Below are 15,858 nucleotides of genomic sequence, written 5' to 3'. Positions count from 1 at the left end.
TTGATGGTTGTAGTGATGATCGTAGTGATGATGATACTGATGATGTAGTGATGGTAATGATGATTCTGGTGCTCTGATGATGATGATGGTAATGGGCGATGGTAATGATAATACTAATAAAAATTGTTAAATATTAAAAATGCTGTTGAGAAGTTGATGAGATCAAAGAGTGACAGAGATGATAGTTAAGATGATGCTTTGTTCATTAACGCATCTCTCTCTTGAAATATGAATAAATGAATGAATAAATGGATGGATGGATGGATGAATGAATGGGTGTTTTCAATATTTGATTTCACACCTGTATATAATTCATTCTTCTTGACAGCATTACAGTAAAACCAGGATCAGCAGGGTTGTTCTTATCACAAAACAGCACTTCAACTTGATGGTGGAGATCTCTAAAAATGACATAACATCCAGATAAGAATTTATCCACAGTGCCATTCAGTAGACCTTATTGGTCATGGTGGAAAGTATTCCCATTACAGACCACATGTTTTTCCCTAGAGAATAAGATTCGGTTGTTTGAGTTGATTCTATATTCATGTGTCTTCCTATAGGCACTTGTTAAACAAAGAAATAATACTCTAGGGAATGACATATGGTCTGTAATAGGGAATTAACCTTGCACCTTGACAAATGTGGCCCATTAAACTTGTTTACATTCTAGTTTTAACAAGTTTTCATAAGCTCCTACAGTGTGAATCGAAAAACCGTGGGCACTTAGAAATATTTCAAGAATGTTCAATAGCCGATCAGAAGTCTTATTGTTATCTTTCCATTATCTCGTGGTTAGAAAGTCAACCTAACTGGCCAAAAAAGAATAGAACATTTCTAGAATATTTCTAGGTGCCCACGGTTTTTTGATTCAAAAAAAGGTGGGAAAAAGATGTAGAAGAAGAAATAGTCTAGTGTGAGAGGAGGTCCAACCCAAGGCCAGATCAACAAACAGGGTCTTAAAATATCTAAGCAGAATGGTGCTGCTTCTGTTCTAAAAATATCTGCAAATGATTAGACTTTTGGCATGGTTTTGGTAACATTGCAAAATAAGAGGGTTTTGTTTGAATGCCTCAGATTATCAGTACTCTTTTAGTATTGTGTGATGTGTAGGTTCAAAAAATATCCATACCCCATCACAGAGAAAATTGGAAATTCCAGGGGGGGATTCATTAATAGGTCTGAATTGGAAATTCTGTGGGTGAGGGGTCAAAATAAAATTTCTCCATGACGGGGTATAAATTTGATATTTTTTGGAACTACATAATAAGTATAAAATATTTACATTGTTAGAGTGAATATGATTCAATTAAGGTGACTGCCTACTTTTGGAAATTGATTTTAACTTTTTTTAAAACTTCGATTTTCCGAATTGAAATTTAATGCTGATTCCAAATCTGGAAAGAAAAATAGGGTGTCCCGAGCTCGTTTTTGAGATAATCAGCATTTAATGGGAGCCTACGCACGAGCTTTTGGAGTAAAAATTGCGCCACCGGAAGTGATTAGAAAAAAATTAAGATTTATAAGATAATAGTTATTTGCAGACTATATGATTGCACGAATGAAGGCTAGTCAATCATTCTACAATAATATATGGATATTTTCGACAAAAATACAAAAAAATACTTTGATTTGTCATATTTTGTAGTTTCGGTGCTCTTTAAAAATCTCATAAAGTCGAACAAAAATCCCTACAAAAATCTATTTTTTCATGTGTTAGTGATTTAAACTTTTTCTAAAATGTTGATATAACCTAGATTTTTAGGAGTTTTTTCAAATGCGCTATTAAAAAATATACAGTCCCGTGCAAAATTTGAGGGTTTTGCCCTGTTGAAGCTCAAAACGCGTATGGTTCTTCAATAAAATCTTGTAGATTTTTCAGCGTTTTTTGAGCTCGCACACATCGTGGGCTCAATTCGAACGTTCAAAAGTAGGCAGCCACCTTAAGCTAAGCTACCTGAAAAACTCAACCACATTTAGATTTGTATCCAGATCAGCTCTGCAGAAAAAAATAATTAAATGAAATTTCACAGGAATATAAAAATGATATTTCTGGGATATGGATGGATGGAAATTGAAAAGTGATTTGAAAGAATATATAACTTTTTAAAGTACAAACTCACCTTTGATAACAAAGGATGTCACCATCAGTGAGCTCTTCAACACCCTAAAAGAGAAAGAATGAATGGTGATAGGAATTAAAGATGAATGGATTTATTTAGTAAAAATAAATGATGGGATGTGAAAAATAGATGAAAGCAAACAAAGGAGAGAGATGAATCAATGAGTTTAGAGATGGATGGTTGAAAAGAGGGATGGATAGTTGGATGGGAGAGAAATGGATTGATAGAAGGAATTGATGATAATGATTGATGAAAGTGGAATATTGAAAATAGCGGGAGGGGCAGATTGATGAGTTTTGATGGATGGCAATTGTGAGAAATTCGTATATTTTAAATATTAAATAGATGTTATGAAAATATGAAGTAATAGGGGACAAATGAATACAGGAAAGATAAATGAATGGATAGAAAAACAGATTAATTAAGCAAAGCAACAATATATACATTCATTTGGTAAGATTTGTTTTGTTAACCTTCAAATAATAATTAAATTATTCTACCAAGCTTTCAACCTACGCGGTCATCTTCTGGGTAACATATAAAAACTATAATATTCATATATACCATAAAAACATATGTACATCACTTACATTTTCAATTGATTGATTTAATTCCTTAATTTGTTCAGCATAATATGCTTTTACTTCCTAGAATAAGGCAAAACAAGATTCATTCATTGATTTAAGATCTACATATTTTTTTCCATGTTTACAAAGTAGTCCAAATCCAAAGCAACAAATTGTTTATATAGGGACACCTGAAATTATCAGTATGGTAACAGTGTATCCTGTCTAATGAAGGCGTTATCATAAATGAAAATAGAAATGGGCTGTGTTTGGTGTGACATAATATAAATTAAAGGCTAGCATACCTCAAATATTGAAAGAGGGGTTCCCTGTGGTAATCCAGCTTGTTCACACAGGTAAGGCATCAGATCAACTACACAGCAAATGATGTACAAAATAGATCATGTTATAATTAAATGACTGTTATGACTCTAGTGATCTGATTGGATGGGAGCATGTGCTTTATGAAAGCACACAGCATGCACACACACTTTCTATTTTGTCATTGGTATCCAAAATAACAGTTATTCTAATTTGTATTTTGAGCACTAAGGGGATTGACAGAACACTTGAGTACAAAGATCCATAACAACATTACCCAGCACCTTGCAGTTCAAAGACAAAATTATGTAACCAAGTTAGATGGTACTAATGGCACTTATCAACATCTACAGAGAAGGTGACATCACAGCATGATGCACAAAAGTATGAACACATTAAGAGGAAATGTTTTTTCAATAGTGAGCAATAATGGCAAAAAGCGCCCAAAACTAGACTTTCCTATGAGTTTTGATCCCAATTTTCGTTTTGGGTTAACACTCAAAACCTTTTTTAAACAATTAGAAACTGATGTACTATGATAAAATGCCTGTTTGAAGCAGTGTTTTCAATTTCAATTGTAAAAAGATGTTTTGTTGCATTTGTGTTAGAATGTTACTTTGTCAGGCTTTTTAATAGAAAACATATGGGAAATAAACAAATCAAGGCCTAAACCTCATTTTCAAATAAAAGTTTTGCTTTGGGTTAACACTTTGATTCCACTTTCATTGGTCAACACCACTTCCAAACAAGTTAAACTTTCCGAATAACAAGATTTTAGGCTTGTACAACAACCTTTCTTCAAGAAAATAATTTTCGGAGCTCACCACTTGAATACCAAAAGAATTCTCTCTTAATGTATTAGTCTCACAGGCCTGTGGGCCATGAGGTCAGAGTACCAGCCTTTAGTTGAGCTTGGGAGATGTAATAGTGTAATGTAACTTACCAAATTTAGTAGTAAAGGGCACATACAGATGCCCTACTGAGGCTATACACTTCAGAACAGGATCAAAGTACTTGAAAAACAACAAGACATCGTCTGCAACCACAAAAGATAATGGTCAAATTAGGGGCGGTTCCAAAAATATGAGGAAGGGATGGTGGTGGGGGGTGGGGGCAGAACTTTGTATTTTATAATTTCATAGACAAATCTCACTACTGACTGTGCAAAAGAGACCAGGGGGGTCTGGGGTCATGATGCTCCCAAAAAGAATAAACTATGGTTTCCAGAAATGCTATTTACAGTGGTTTAAGGATACTTTGGACCAACAAAGGTAAACAAAAAAAACATTACTAAACGAAATTGGGGCTACTGATGACCCATCATCTTCCCTAATTTTGCTTGTAAGGATGTTAAGGAATTCAGTGCTATAGAACTCAAGCTTTCTAGATTTGGTTGCAAAGGTAACTTACTTTTTTTATCATAGCTTGGAAGCGGCGCGCATCCATTCTCTTAAAGAAAAGCAATGGTCAAGATATTTTGATGATTAAGAGCAAAAAATGAATGAATACTCTCAATTATGTTTAATGGTAATTTAGAAATAGTAATGATGATGGTATGAATGAAGAAGATTGATTGTTCCATGATCATGGAGGTGATTAATGTTTAGATGATGATGATGATGATGATTATGGTGTTGCTTGGATGGCAACTGTGAATTATTATAGTGATGGTACTGATAATAGTCTAAATATATGATGTTGATTTCTACCTAATAGTAATGATGATGATAATGATCGATGATGTTGGAAATAGCGGTAAAGGGTTACCGGTAAAGGTTATCAGGCCCGGGGGGTACTCCCCTTATTCGTTATACGGGTATGTGCCGCCACACAGGGTATGGTTGAGATTCTACTATGGAACAGGGTATATAAAATCACGCTTGCTCTGAAACAGGGTGCATGAAATCACGCTCTCTCCTCTCTGGAACAGGGTATCTATTTTCGCAATACCGGAACAGGGTACAGGGTCAGGGTTCAGAGGGCTCAGTGGCACATCCCTACCCTAAACAGGCAAGAGTACCCCCCCTCGGGTTATCAGGATGGTGATGATGACTGTACAATAACAATTATATTAATGATAATGATGATGATGATGATGATGATAGCTATTGAAAATAGTCTGCTGATAATTCTGAAAGACTTACCTGGATCAACTGTTTCTAAGAATAGTAACCATGACGGTGCTCCCACAGCATTTCCTATCTAAAGAAAGGCAATACCAAAAGAACATTAATTTAAACAGCTAGTCGCTGATCAGGATATTTCTTGAAAAGGTAGGTCCTATAACTTTTTTGCTAGTCAATAGATCAATTCAACTTACTGTTTTATCCAAGTGAATATCTAGATCTATTAATGCAGGCCTTGTTGTACCATTACTTCGCTGCTGCAAAGGCCAAGGCCTTATTTGATTGACAGGGTATCCCTGGATAAATATTAACAAAATATCAATCCTATATCAATAAGGTTGTGAATCTTTGAAAGGTAAAAGTAATGGAACATTGGCAGTATCTTAGGTAAAAGTTCAAATATTATCAATAAAAGTAATTAATCTGCCCTTTACTCCCTCTCTTCTTATATCTCTTTTTCTATCACCATCCACTTACTAATCCATCTGCCATGATTTTCAGAACTTCATGTAGCTTAAGGGATTTCAACACTTTGAATATTCTGAAAAACAAAATATAAATACTTTAATATGATGACGGTCATAAAAACATTTTTAGAGGAAAAAAAAGGAAGCTGCCGGAGCCAGCTGCATAAAGTATTACATTTTGTCTTAGTCTATTGGGTGCTCTTATCTTTAGAGTGCTTTATGCGATCAGGTTAGGCTTCAGTGGCAATCTTTCTTTATACTTACTTGAGTTTAACTTTTTCAAAGTCAAAAAGATCTGGTCCTTGATGACCACAAAACTGATCCTCTGTGATAACCTGCAAAAAGGCAGTGAAATAATCAATAATTTTATTCATTCATCAACTCTTTCTGCCTTCCCCCATCACTACCAACCCATTCTTCCACCCACCATCCATGCCCTCTCCATCCATCCCCACACTTTCCAAAAAATCCATCCATTCTTTCATAAATCCTTCCATCGTCCCACCTTTCATCCATCCATCCTTCCTTTCAAACACCTTTTCATCCATTCCCCACCTTCCATCCTTCAATCTGTCCATCAGTTTTTGTATTCTCACCTCAACTGTTATATACAAATGTGCTTCAGTTCTTTCTTTTCTTCTTTGTACTTCTAGTTTCCTAGATTATTAAATAATATGACCAGTCAATGCATCCAGTCAATGTGAACACTTAATGAGACCAAACAATGTGACCACTTATTGTGACCAGCCCATGTGACCAGCCCATGTGACCAGCCCATGTGACCAGCCCATGTGTCCAGCCCACGGGACCAGTCCACGGGACCAGTCTATGGGACCAGTCCATGTGACCAGTCCACGTGACCAGTCCATGTAACTGGCTGATATTTTAGCCCTGTAACCACAAATGGTGGTCAATAATTCTAATATTAAGACAAAATTCTTACTTTTCTTCTTGAAGTCTTTGGATAAGAGAATCTGAGATATCCTCTTCCACAACTTCTTGTAATATATCATCTGCAATTAAATATTTAAATAAGCATTGCACATGGAATCGACACTAAGCATGTAAGCATAAAATAATAGTAGTCACATGATCAAGATATAGCAGGGCTAAAAACAAAGCCTGGTCAATCGCCAGTCATTGGTTCACAGGGCTGTAATTAAGGGTTGGGGTCAAAAAATGCTGAGTAGTAACTGAGCAAAATTCTCTTAAACTTTAATTAATGGTTTAGTAATTTGTGAAATGTTCACTTGGTCTCTCCAGCAGTTCATGATCTTCTCCTATAGACCTCTTCGGCTCTGACTTAATGTTTTCCCATTTCAGCCCACATGTCATTCCCTAGAGTATCATTTCATTGTTTAAGGTTTGTGCTCGGTTGTACATGAGAAGACACATGAATATGGATACAGCTCAAACAAAGAATCTTATTCTCAAGGGAATGACACGTGGTCTGAAATGGGAAAACATTAAGTCAGAGCCGAAGAGGTATATTATTTCAAAACTGAATGAAAACTTTGATGTCCAGCCAAATTAATTTTAGCTTCATTATACCTTGTTTCTGGCTCAATGTTAATGTAATAGTGAAAATGACTGGCAAGGAAAAGATTTGACTGACTCAGATAACCAGCCATTGCTTTTATCTCTGGGATAGCATATCAAGACTTACTCATAGTGCAATCCCTTATGTACACCAACATGTATGCATTTGTACAGTGCTTTACAGCTATATCATCCTAGAAATCAAGAGAATCATTAGGTAATGATCATGATATTCATTATTATTAGGAAAATCTTCTTGTTGTAACAAGAAACTGCTTATACAAGTGTGATGGATAAATTCCAATTTAATCTGTGAGCTAGCTGTTCCCTGACTTAGATCATCCAAGAGGTTGTTTCAGGGTTCGATCTGTGAGTTAGCTGTGCCCTGACTTAGATCAGCCAAGACGTTAATTCAGGGTTCGATTGAGGAGTTAGCTATGCCCTGACTTAGATTGACCCAGTCAAGTTGTAGCAGGGTTCAATCTGTGAGTTAGCTATGCCCTGACTTAGATCGACCCAGTCAAGTTGTAGCAGGGTTCAATCTGTGAGTTAGCTATGCCCTGACTTAGATCAGCTAATAATAGTTGTTTCAGGGTTCCATCTGTGAGTTAGCTGATCCCTGACTTAGATAAGCTAAGAGGTTGCTTTAGGGTTTAAAAACAATGAAGGCCACAGAATAAAAGGTTTCTATATAATTGTTATAGTACTACTAACCTCGTAGCCACCATAATTATTGTTTATAGCTTCTTGTTTACTTGCCTGAGAAAGATAAGATAACTTATGAGATTAAGGAAGTACTTTCTCGTAACTATAAGCACAAGTTATGCACACTTATACACTTATAGTCAAGGAATTTGAGATTTACCAACATAAAATAAAATTATCACTTAGTTACTTACCAGTGAGACAACATCGTCATCAAATTTACACCACTAAAACAAAAAGATATGAAGAAAATGGTTAGTTGGCACCAATAAAAACTAAACTTTTTTATATCTTCCTTTTATTCTTTCTCCCTCCACAAAAATCAACTTCTAAATTCCAATCCAATCTATTGGTAGCGTTATCAAGTGGTTTGCAAAACCTGTTAGGCTTTCTGTCCACCATGGGGTGGAAAATCCAATTAGATTTCTTTGCATTTGGATAATGATGGTGATGCTACTGATGTTAGTGGTGATGTTGATGATGGTCATGATGATGGTCATGATGATGGTCATTGGGATGATGTCGATGATAATGATAGCTGTGGTAATGTTGGAGATATAAATGATAATGGAGTCATTATTGTAATAACGATGATTATGATAATGATGGTGATGATGATGATGACGGCGATGATGAAGTAGATGATAGTGATGCTTCTCAAAGGTGCTGGTGATGGTCATGGTGGTGGTAATAGCAACCTACCCGTCCATCTCCTTTGGGATTGATATATACCACATAATGCCCTCCGTGATTATCACCTGCAAAGTAATAAATAACACACATAGAGTGAAGCACAATGTACCAAGGTATACTACCATCATCTAATATATAAGCCATTAGGACAGACATCTTACCACTGTGTACTAGTACAGCATGTAATGTGTAATTTGCTGGTGAATCTTCAGGCTCCTGGAGGTAATCATCCAGTTGAATCTTTTCGTAAAATTCATATCTGCAGACAATAAATTATTATACAATCATTATTTGCAAGTCTGCTTATAATATGTGCCTCGTGTTTGCTGTGAATTACTTGACGGAGCATTAAAAAAAGGTACATTTCTTCCACCAACCTGTCATTTATTTTAATGTTTGCATCGGTTTGCGGGTCGTACTGAAATCTCATCAGCTGCAGATGCAACACAGGTGGGAACTTTTTGAAGATAACACCCTTTTTGGCTTCCTGTTGATAAAATGAATAAAGATTCAATTCTTTTTTTAGGAATTTGTCAAGTGGCTGCTAAATAGTTGGCCACTTTATAGCACTAGAAGTAGGAGAATCTCTTGACAAAATAGGCAGCTGTGTCCTGTACTAGCTCAATATTAATGATTTTCCATTTGATCATTAAATAGCCGGCAGTGAGGGGTTAAGCAAACAAAGATCAACCACCACTAGCCACCATCTAGAATGAAATCCAGCAACACATTTGATGCATACCACTGTTTTTGAAGACTACAGACTCATTTGTACAGGCTTAGCCTCGTTTAAAAGTCAGCTATTTACACAGAAACCATTAAAAGCCCGTGGGATTTCAAAACATTGGTATTGTAGAACTTGCACATCCTTTAGATTACAGTTGACTTTTGCTTACGATTTGCTCTTAAGCAAGGCTAAGCCTGTACAAATGAGTCTGTAGTCATAAAACACAGCAGTATTTACTGAATGAGAAAAGGAACTGTTGCATTGCTAGTTAAACCAAGGGGAGACAGACATAGACGCTGCCATTGTAAGGCACTCACCTGTAAACCATGCTCCCCAGCATCATACTTATTGTCTCCATCAAGTAGCTCTACCTCTATGTATTCCTTAAAGGATTCATAGACTGAAACAGAAAATGAAGCAATATTCCCATTCACTTTTTTCAATGGAAATAAAATGAAAAATATCCTCATTAACTTTCTCTTTTTTCTATGCAAATGAAAAAATAAATAACTGAAAACAAAATGAAAGAAAGTTGCTGTTATTCCATTTTTTATTTCCCACTTCCCATACACCAATTCAGACCATGTGTCACTCTTTTGGGAATAAGTTTCTTTGTTTGAGTTGTATCCATATTCATGTGTCTTCTTATGTGCAAATGTTAAACAAAGAAATGATACTCTAGGGAATGACACATGGAATGAAATGGGAAAACATTACACCCAAGGTAAAGAGCTCTTTTAAATTTCAATTATTTAGATTTACTTGTGGGACAATACTCACTGTTTTTCTTCCCCTTTACATTGAGTTGAATATCGTAAAAAGGCTCCAATCTAAAAACAAATCAAATATTCTATTTAAAAAATAAAAACACAATAAATCAGGTGAAACAAAACTGATTTAAAATTTTTAAAAATGAGATAAATAATAATAATATAATAATAGTTTATTGAGTCCTCTAGCAGTATAAAACTGAATTAACGAACTGTATACAAAGGTAAATAAAACTAAATTGATAAACTATTCACAAGCAATTGCAATAAAACTAATAATAAAGCTAATAATCTCGAAACAATTGGACAAAATGTGCATCAAATTAGTATATCTAAAGCGAAAACGTATATGTATAACATATTAAAAGTAGATAAAATAGATATAGATATATATTTACCTTGTTGACACGTAATCAACTTTGGTACACTTGATGTATGACTAAAATAAGAGGAAAAAAGGGCGTAGACATAATTCAATGATTGTTGTACAATGTATGTACATCTGACTGTTATCTGGACATTGATAGATTTTATGGGTGATTTTTGGCTGAATATAAGATTTTTTGTTATGTACAGTATTTACAATCAACAGTCACTTTTTGTCCATAATAGTGAGCATCTGCAATAATAAGAGTAATTTCTTTGTCAACATTTTTTTTTGCCAGGGATTTTGCTGTTGTCTATAATATTGGGTTGGGTCTGCAAGACAAGAGATGACTGTATATTCCTCTTTTTAAATGAATAATATTCAAGTGAATGACATGGTCAGAAATGGTAAAACATTAAATAGGCCTTATAATTATGCAATTAAATATGTTCATCACACATCTTCTATATATCTATACATTTTGACATTAATTTAAAAATAAACTATGATGATACTCACAAATATTTTCCCTTCTAAAAGCTCTGGTATTGTTCCCTGAAACAAATATTATATTACATCAACAAATATCAACAAACATCTTTAATTCCATAGTTTCATAGTTGAACTAGAAATTAGAAATGAAAAACTGAGCAAAATATAAAAAGTACCTCAACACAAGTTCCTTTCATTTTACTCTCCATGTTGTCAAGAAGCTGAAACAGAAATAGAAAAACAAATTCATAAGAAATAAACAACAGAAAACAGATTTTTACTATTTGGAATCCCCGTTGGACTATCACCACAGGGACCCCATAATGTGGGTACTATCATACCACAGGTAGCCCAGCAGAGCGATATGTACTCCATATCTGAACTTGCATTATTTTCTGAGCAAAGACACATATATTTTTATTGTACTTACCACACGACACAATTCCTGTACATCATGTTGCATAAAACTGTCTAAAGTTTCCCACCTAAGTAAAAATTACCAAGCAACATTTATATCATGCCATTGAAAATATGGACGGAATAAACAAATTAGCAATAATAAATAAACCAGGGAAGAAACAACATACCCAAACGATTTTGTCAGTTTTTTAGTTCCAACAGCTTTATCACTAAAACAAAAACATGTCACTCACTTAGCTAGTTAAACTAAGTGATTAAAAATAATGATGATAAAAATTAATAGCACAGCGCAACCGTGACGTCATAAAAACAAAGACAAAGGCGAAATTCGGACAAACAAATTCACAAGTTTACTGTCAGCAGATAATTTTCACAGCCGATCGCAGTTGATCTTAGTTTACATAGGTTATTATTGTAACTTTAAGTAAAAATAATAAAATTGGTTCGTATAATCCTCGTAGCGGTTAAACAGGATGCAATGTTTGTCCGAATCTTTAAGCTATTTTAGAATCAGTGCGCTGTGCTATTAAAATGAAGATATAAATGATGGTGTTGATAATGTTCAGAATTATGATGATGGCGATGATGATGAGGGGACCAATGGTGATGGTGATACAGATGATAATGATTATGATTATGATTCATATGTTGATGATGATATCAAATCCTACAGTATACCTGTGCATTAGCTCATAGAAGACTCTTTGTAATGCAAAAGCAACACTCTTATTGGGATCATCATTCTCAGTCGGCATTTGAAACACAGCCTGTGTAACATGAAAATAATTCATTATAGTGGAGGTAGAAAATAATGGCTGCTCTATGGCTGGACATACTGTGACTGCCCAATATGTGACCAGCAACATGACTGTTCAAGAAGACCTGCCATATCACTCAAAAGAACCAGCCTTAGAGGTGTTTGACCATACAAGTGCCAACTTAGGCCACCATTGTCTGTTGATTGTCCATAATTTTAAGCTCTGATTATGGGTATAATAGTATAAGTAATTTTACCTTGCAAAGGGCACTCGTAAAATAAAGTGTCTGCAGCAATGAATTCATGTAGCATGTAGCACCTTGATTCTTCAGACCAACATATCCTGTATGCTTTTTAGAGTCCCAACTAAAATTTAAAAAATATTTGAAAACAAAAAAATACCAGTAGTAAATTATGACCTTTCATCAAAAAATGATAAAATAGGATGTTTGCACGATGAATATAAATTTTCCTAATTTGTACTTACGCTACACCATGTGGAGCATCAGCTACTACTTGTACTTCAACAGTTACTGCACCGTCTTTACTACTGTAGCCTTTGGATGGATCTAAGATGTCCTGGTTAAGTGATAAGAGATAGTGTCCTCAGTAAGTTTTTAAAGCTAAATCCATAGACACTCTCAATAAAGTTATTGTTATTATTATTATTTGTTATTATCATTATTAAAATGGGAAAACATTACTAACTAGCTAAAGAAGTTTATACAAAATAAAGTATATATTTTAGGAAAAGTGTATAGAATTTATAATTGTTAACTTGTCACTTCAAAACTGAGTGACAAGCAAGGCTATCAACTAGCAAGAGGTGACCATGCCAACCTCGCCACGGGTCAACCTCGGCACCTGCCACACTTTAATTTACAGTGGGATTGTTTATACTTAAGTAGTATAGGGAATGGGGGTTCCAGCGCAATCTCAACACGGGCAAGACCCGTGTCAAAAATCCACCTACGGAAACAACCCACTCCAAGTGTGGTTGGGGGCAACAGCGCAAATATGTTAGTCTATATATGGAGTGCGAAGATTGTAAAGAGTTTGTTTATGATTTCTGTGTAAAGTGCTTGAAACCCAAGTTTGTACCTACTAAACCAAATAAGTATATTTGTTGTGGTAAGAAAATGCAAATAGAAGACGACACGTCAGCACAGTGTTACGAGTGTGGTAAGAATATTCGTAATGCCGTACCAAATGCTACCAAAGAGCAGTATTACGCTAATGGAGGCCGTAAGAAGACCCCATACAAAAGAATAAAATACTTCAGAGACTGGATGAGTCACATTCAAGGTCATCGGCCGGTATATTTAGACGACGAAGTAATGGAAAGAATTATGAACCACTTAGAAGAGCCAACGCCACAAAGCCTACGGAAAACGCTGAAAAAATTAAAGCTAGGGAAATATTACAAAGCTATTCCCTATCTTTTGTCTGAAATTACCGGTAACTCTATTCCTGAGGTTTCTGATATGAGCAGAGCCGAGTGGATGTTTTGTCGGCTGGATAAGGATATCCCTTATTACCCTGACGTAATCTACGAAATATTTTACAAAATTGACCCCAACCACCCCCTGTTAGGATGGATTCCAAGGCGACTGACGTAATAATATGACAGCTGCGAGGCGGGGTTTTACTTTCACGTGGCGGAAGTGGCGTGCCTAGGAAGAACAATGAGTTGTTCACGTGTAAAACAATAGACAACATTCCGATCATGCCCCTTCGCCTTAACAACCAGCAAGTTTGAAAGTAGACTCGATATTCACTTTTAAAATCGCTGGTTGTTAAGGCGCTCAGGAATGTGCCGACGTCAATGATAGCTTCAGACATTTGATTACGCATATGACCCAGACAGCCGGCGTTCAATATGTAAATAGAATCCTGTTTTGCTCTTTTCAAAGTAGATGTTTACTGAGCAAGCTTTCTTTGAAGCTCTTCTTTTGCCTCCTGGTAGATCTTTTTGCGAGATTCCTCGGAAAGATCTTTTACGACTGTTTTTTTATTCCTTATGTCCGTCTTTAATTTCTCGTACTTTTCCTCTTCAGCTAAGATAAGCGAGAATTCTACGTCGTCTATCTTTCTGTCACGCAAAGCCTTTGAGACAAGGTCAGTGATAGTATTTACTTTAGCCCTTGACAGAGCTATTGTCGTGTCGTGTTTTGATATTTTGCTTGACAACTGTTTCATAATGCCCGTAGCAACAGCCGAAATAATACCACAGGCTGCCCCAACGCTGGCCAAAGGAACGCCAACGACTATTCCGGGTCCAGTAAGCGAAGTAGCAACGCCGGAGCCCGTTAACACAACAGATATGGACCCTGAAGTTATTGAAATCTTATGTAGCGTACTCCGGGCTCTGACGTACTTTTTTCTAACTTTTTCATAGTGTTTTGTCTGCCCTTCCAAGTAAGCCAGGATTAAGTTCGCTTTATTCAGACGAAAGTTTTCAGCGTTTAATTCGTTAGGTTCCTTAGGAAGTTCAGGATAAAGTGGAGGCGCTGATGGTATAACATCCATTATATATACTAATGTACGACGCTTTTGGGAATGATATTGAGGAGCAGCCACATCACGACAACCGGGATTACTGGAATTGGAGAGCATTTAGGAAGATGTTTCCACGTGCAGACCCCAGTAAGTTCGAAAGAAGACCCGATGGTATTTACTATAACGGCTCTAGGATGTACAGCAACGAGGATTTGAAGCCTACGCTGGTTAATCAAATAGACGATCAACTGAAGCATTCGCCAATGCATAAGCCAACGCCAGCGCCAACGCATGTTGAACCCAGTTGGTCAAAGGAATTATTGCTTGGTACCAGTACTTATCCGATACCCGCAGTTTCATTTGATAAACACCCAAGCTTGGACCTAACGCTGAACATGCGGATTTCTAACAAGCATTCCTTTCCGTTAAAGGTGCGGGATATCTTCAAAGACGTACCCATTATTCATACCACCGCTAAGGAATCTCATGAATGGTTAAGTGGTCCTAACATGCGTTATTGGCCGCAGCAACTAAACTTTGCAGTTTGGTGTGCCACTAGCGGCTGTGGTGTAAGCGCAAGCTTGATGAAGAATTCAATATTTATGTTTCATTTTCACTTCACGGTTAGAAGAATACTGCATGAAATGGGTGTTATTGCGCTGCCGGGAGATGCCACGTTTTATCCAAGAGATAATAAATACAGCGTGCCGGCTTATGACAGACTTTGTAAGGAGTTTGACGTTGTAGGGAAGGATTTCCGATGCACTGCCGGCGCTAACAATGGTCTGGGACATATTTGGGCTTATTGGGGGATTGGTGGAAACGAGCTAAGTGATAAGGAAGTTCATGCGTTGAATCTACGATGGAACACTGGGTATCACAAAGAAACTCACGACAGTAGCACCTTCTTTGAACCAAACGCTAAGACCACTAAGGAAGTTAGAGACGGACCTTTGTTCAAAGACGAGGGCGGTAAGTATGCAGGGGCTAATCCACTGATTATCAAAATTACCAACGACGAGCAAACAAAGCAATATCTTAATTTCATACCCCCAGAAGGTAAAGGACTAACCAAAGCCGGCCTTGCCCGTTTAAACCGCAGCATAGAAGCTTACGTGTATTCTATCCTTGGAGCTCAGGTAAACACCCGATCCAGCATAATCGGAAATACTGGCGCCGCAGAAGAAACGCGAGCCGAAGCCTTGATCTTATTTGAAAGTTCAATCTTGGAGGGCGACATTAGCAAGGGCGTACAGCGTTACCAACTAGCCATACAAAATTCTAAG

At 36.4% G+C, this 15,858-nt stretch overlaps 1 protein-coding gene across 1 annotated transcript in view; it reads right to left on the bottom strand.

Annotated features, from left to right (window-relative positions):
- Positions 1–15,858, bottom strand: part of LOC116292686 (ubiquitin C-terminal hydrolase 7) — a 38,947-nt gene that overhangs the window by 6,458 nt on the left and 16,631 nt on the right. Inside the window, exons 4-32 of the mRNA XM_089031982.1 lie at positions 12,561–12,678; positions 12,331–12,439; positions 11,995–12,083; positions 11,484–11,525; positions 11,327–11,381; positions 11,073–11,117; positions 10,924–10,959; positions 10,436–10,476; positions 10,048–10,097; positions 9,585–9,667; positions 8,918–9,027; positions 8,702–8,799; positions 8,550–8,605; positions 8,042–8,074; positions 7,857–7,901; positions 7,270–7,336; positions 6,547–6,616; positions 6,200–6,260; positions 5,868–5,938; positions 5,614–5,677; positions 5,331–5,432; positions 5,155–5,212; positions 4,421–4,459; positions 3,954–4,046; positions 2,995–3,062; positions 2,714–2,770; positions 2,124–2,167; positions 1,958–1,999; positions 302–401 (exon numbers count right to left, since the gene is read on the bottom strand). Of these exons, the coding sequence (XP_088888108.1) occupies positions 302–401; positions 1,958–1,999; positions 2,124–2,167; positions 2,714–2,770; positions 2,995–3,062; positions 3,954–4,046; positions 4,421–4,459; positions 5,155–5,212; positions 5,331–5,432; positions 5,614–5,677; positions 5,868–5,938; positions 6,200–6,260; positions 6,547–6,616; positions 7,270–7,336; positions 7,857–7,901; positions 8,042–8,074; positions 8,550–8,605; positions 8,702–8,799; positions 8,918–9,027; positions 9,585–9,667; positions 10,048–10,097; positions 10,436–10,476; positions 10,924–10,959; positions 11,073–11,117; positions 11,327–11,381; positions 11,484–11,525; positions 11,995–12,083; positions 12,331–12,439; positions 12,561–12,678 (1,946 nt within the window). The remainder of the gene's footprint in view (positions 1–301; positions 402–1,957; positions 2,000–2,123; positions 2,168–2,713; positions 2,771–2,994; positions 3,063–3,953; positions 4,047–4,420; positions 4,460–5,154; positions 5,213–5,330; positions 5,433–5,613; positions 5,678–5,867; positions 5,939–6,199; positions 6,261–6,546; positions 6,617–7,269; positions 7,337–7,856; positions 7,902–8,041; positions 8,075–8,549; positions 8,606–8,701; positions 8,800–8,917; positions 9,028–9,584; positions 9,668–10,047; positions 10,098–10,435; positions 10,477–10,923; positions 10,960–11,072; positions 11,118–11,326; positions 11,382–11,483; positions 11,526–11,994; positions 12,084–12,330; positions 12,440–12,560; positions 12,679–15,858) is intronic.

Source organism: Actinia tenebrosa, unplaced genomic scaffold, assembly GCF_029948245.1.
Source record: "Actinia tenebrosa isolate PJP-AT-01 unplaced genomic scaffold, QUT_ActTen_1.0 PGA_scaffold17__23_contigs__length_9995812, whole genome shotgun sequence".
NCBI classification, from domain to species: Eukaryota; Metazoa; Cnidaria; class Anthozoa; order Actiniaria; family Actiniidae; genus Actinia; species Actinia tenebrosa.
This window is presented reverse-complemented; position numbering and strand designations above follow the sequence as displayed.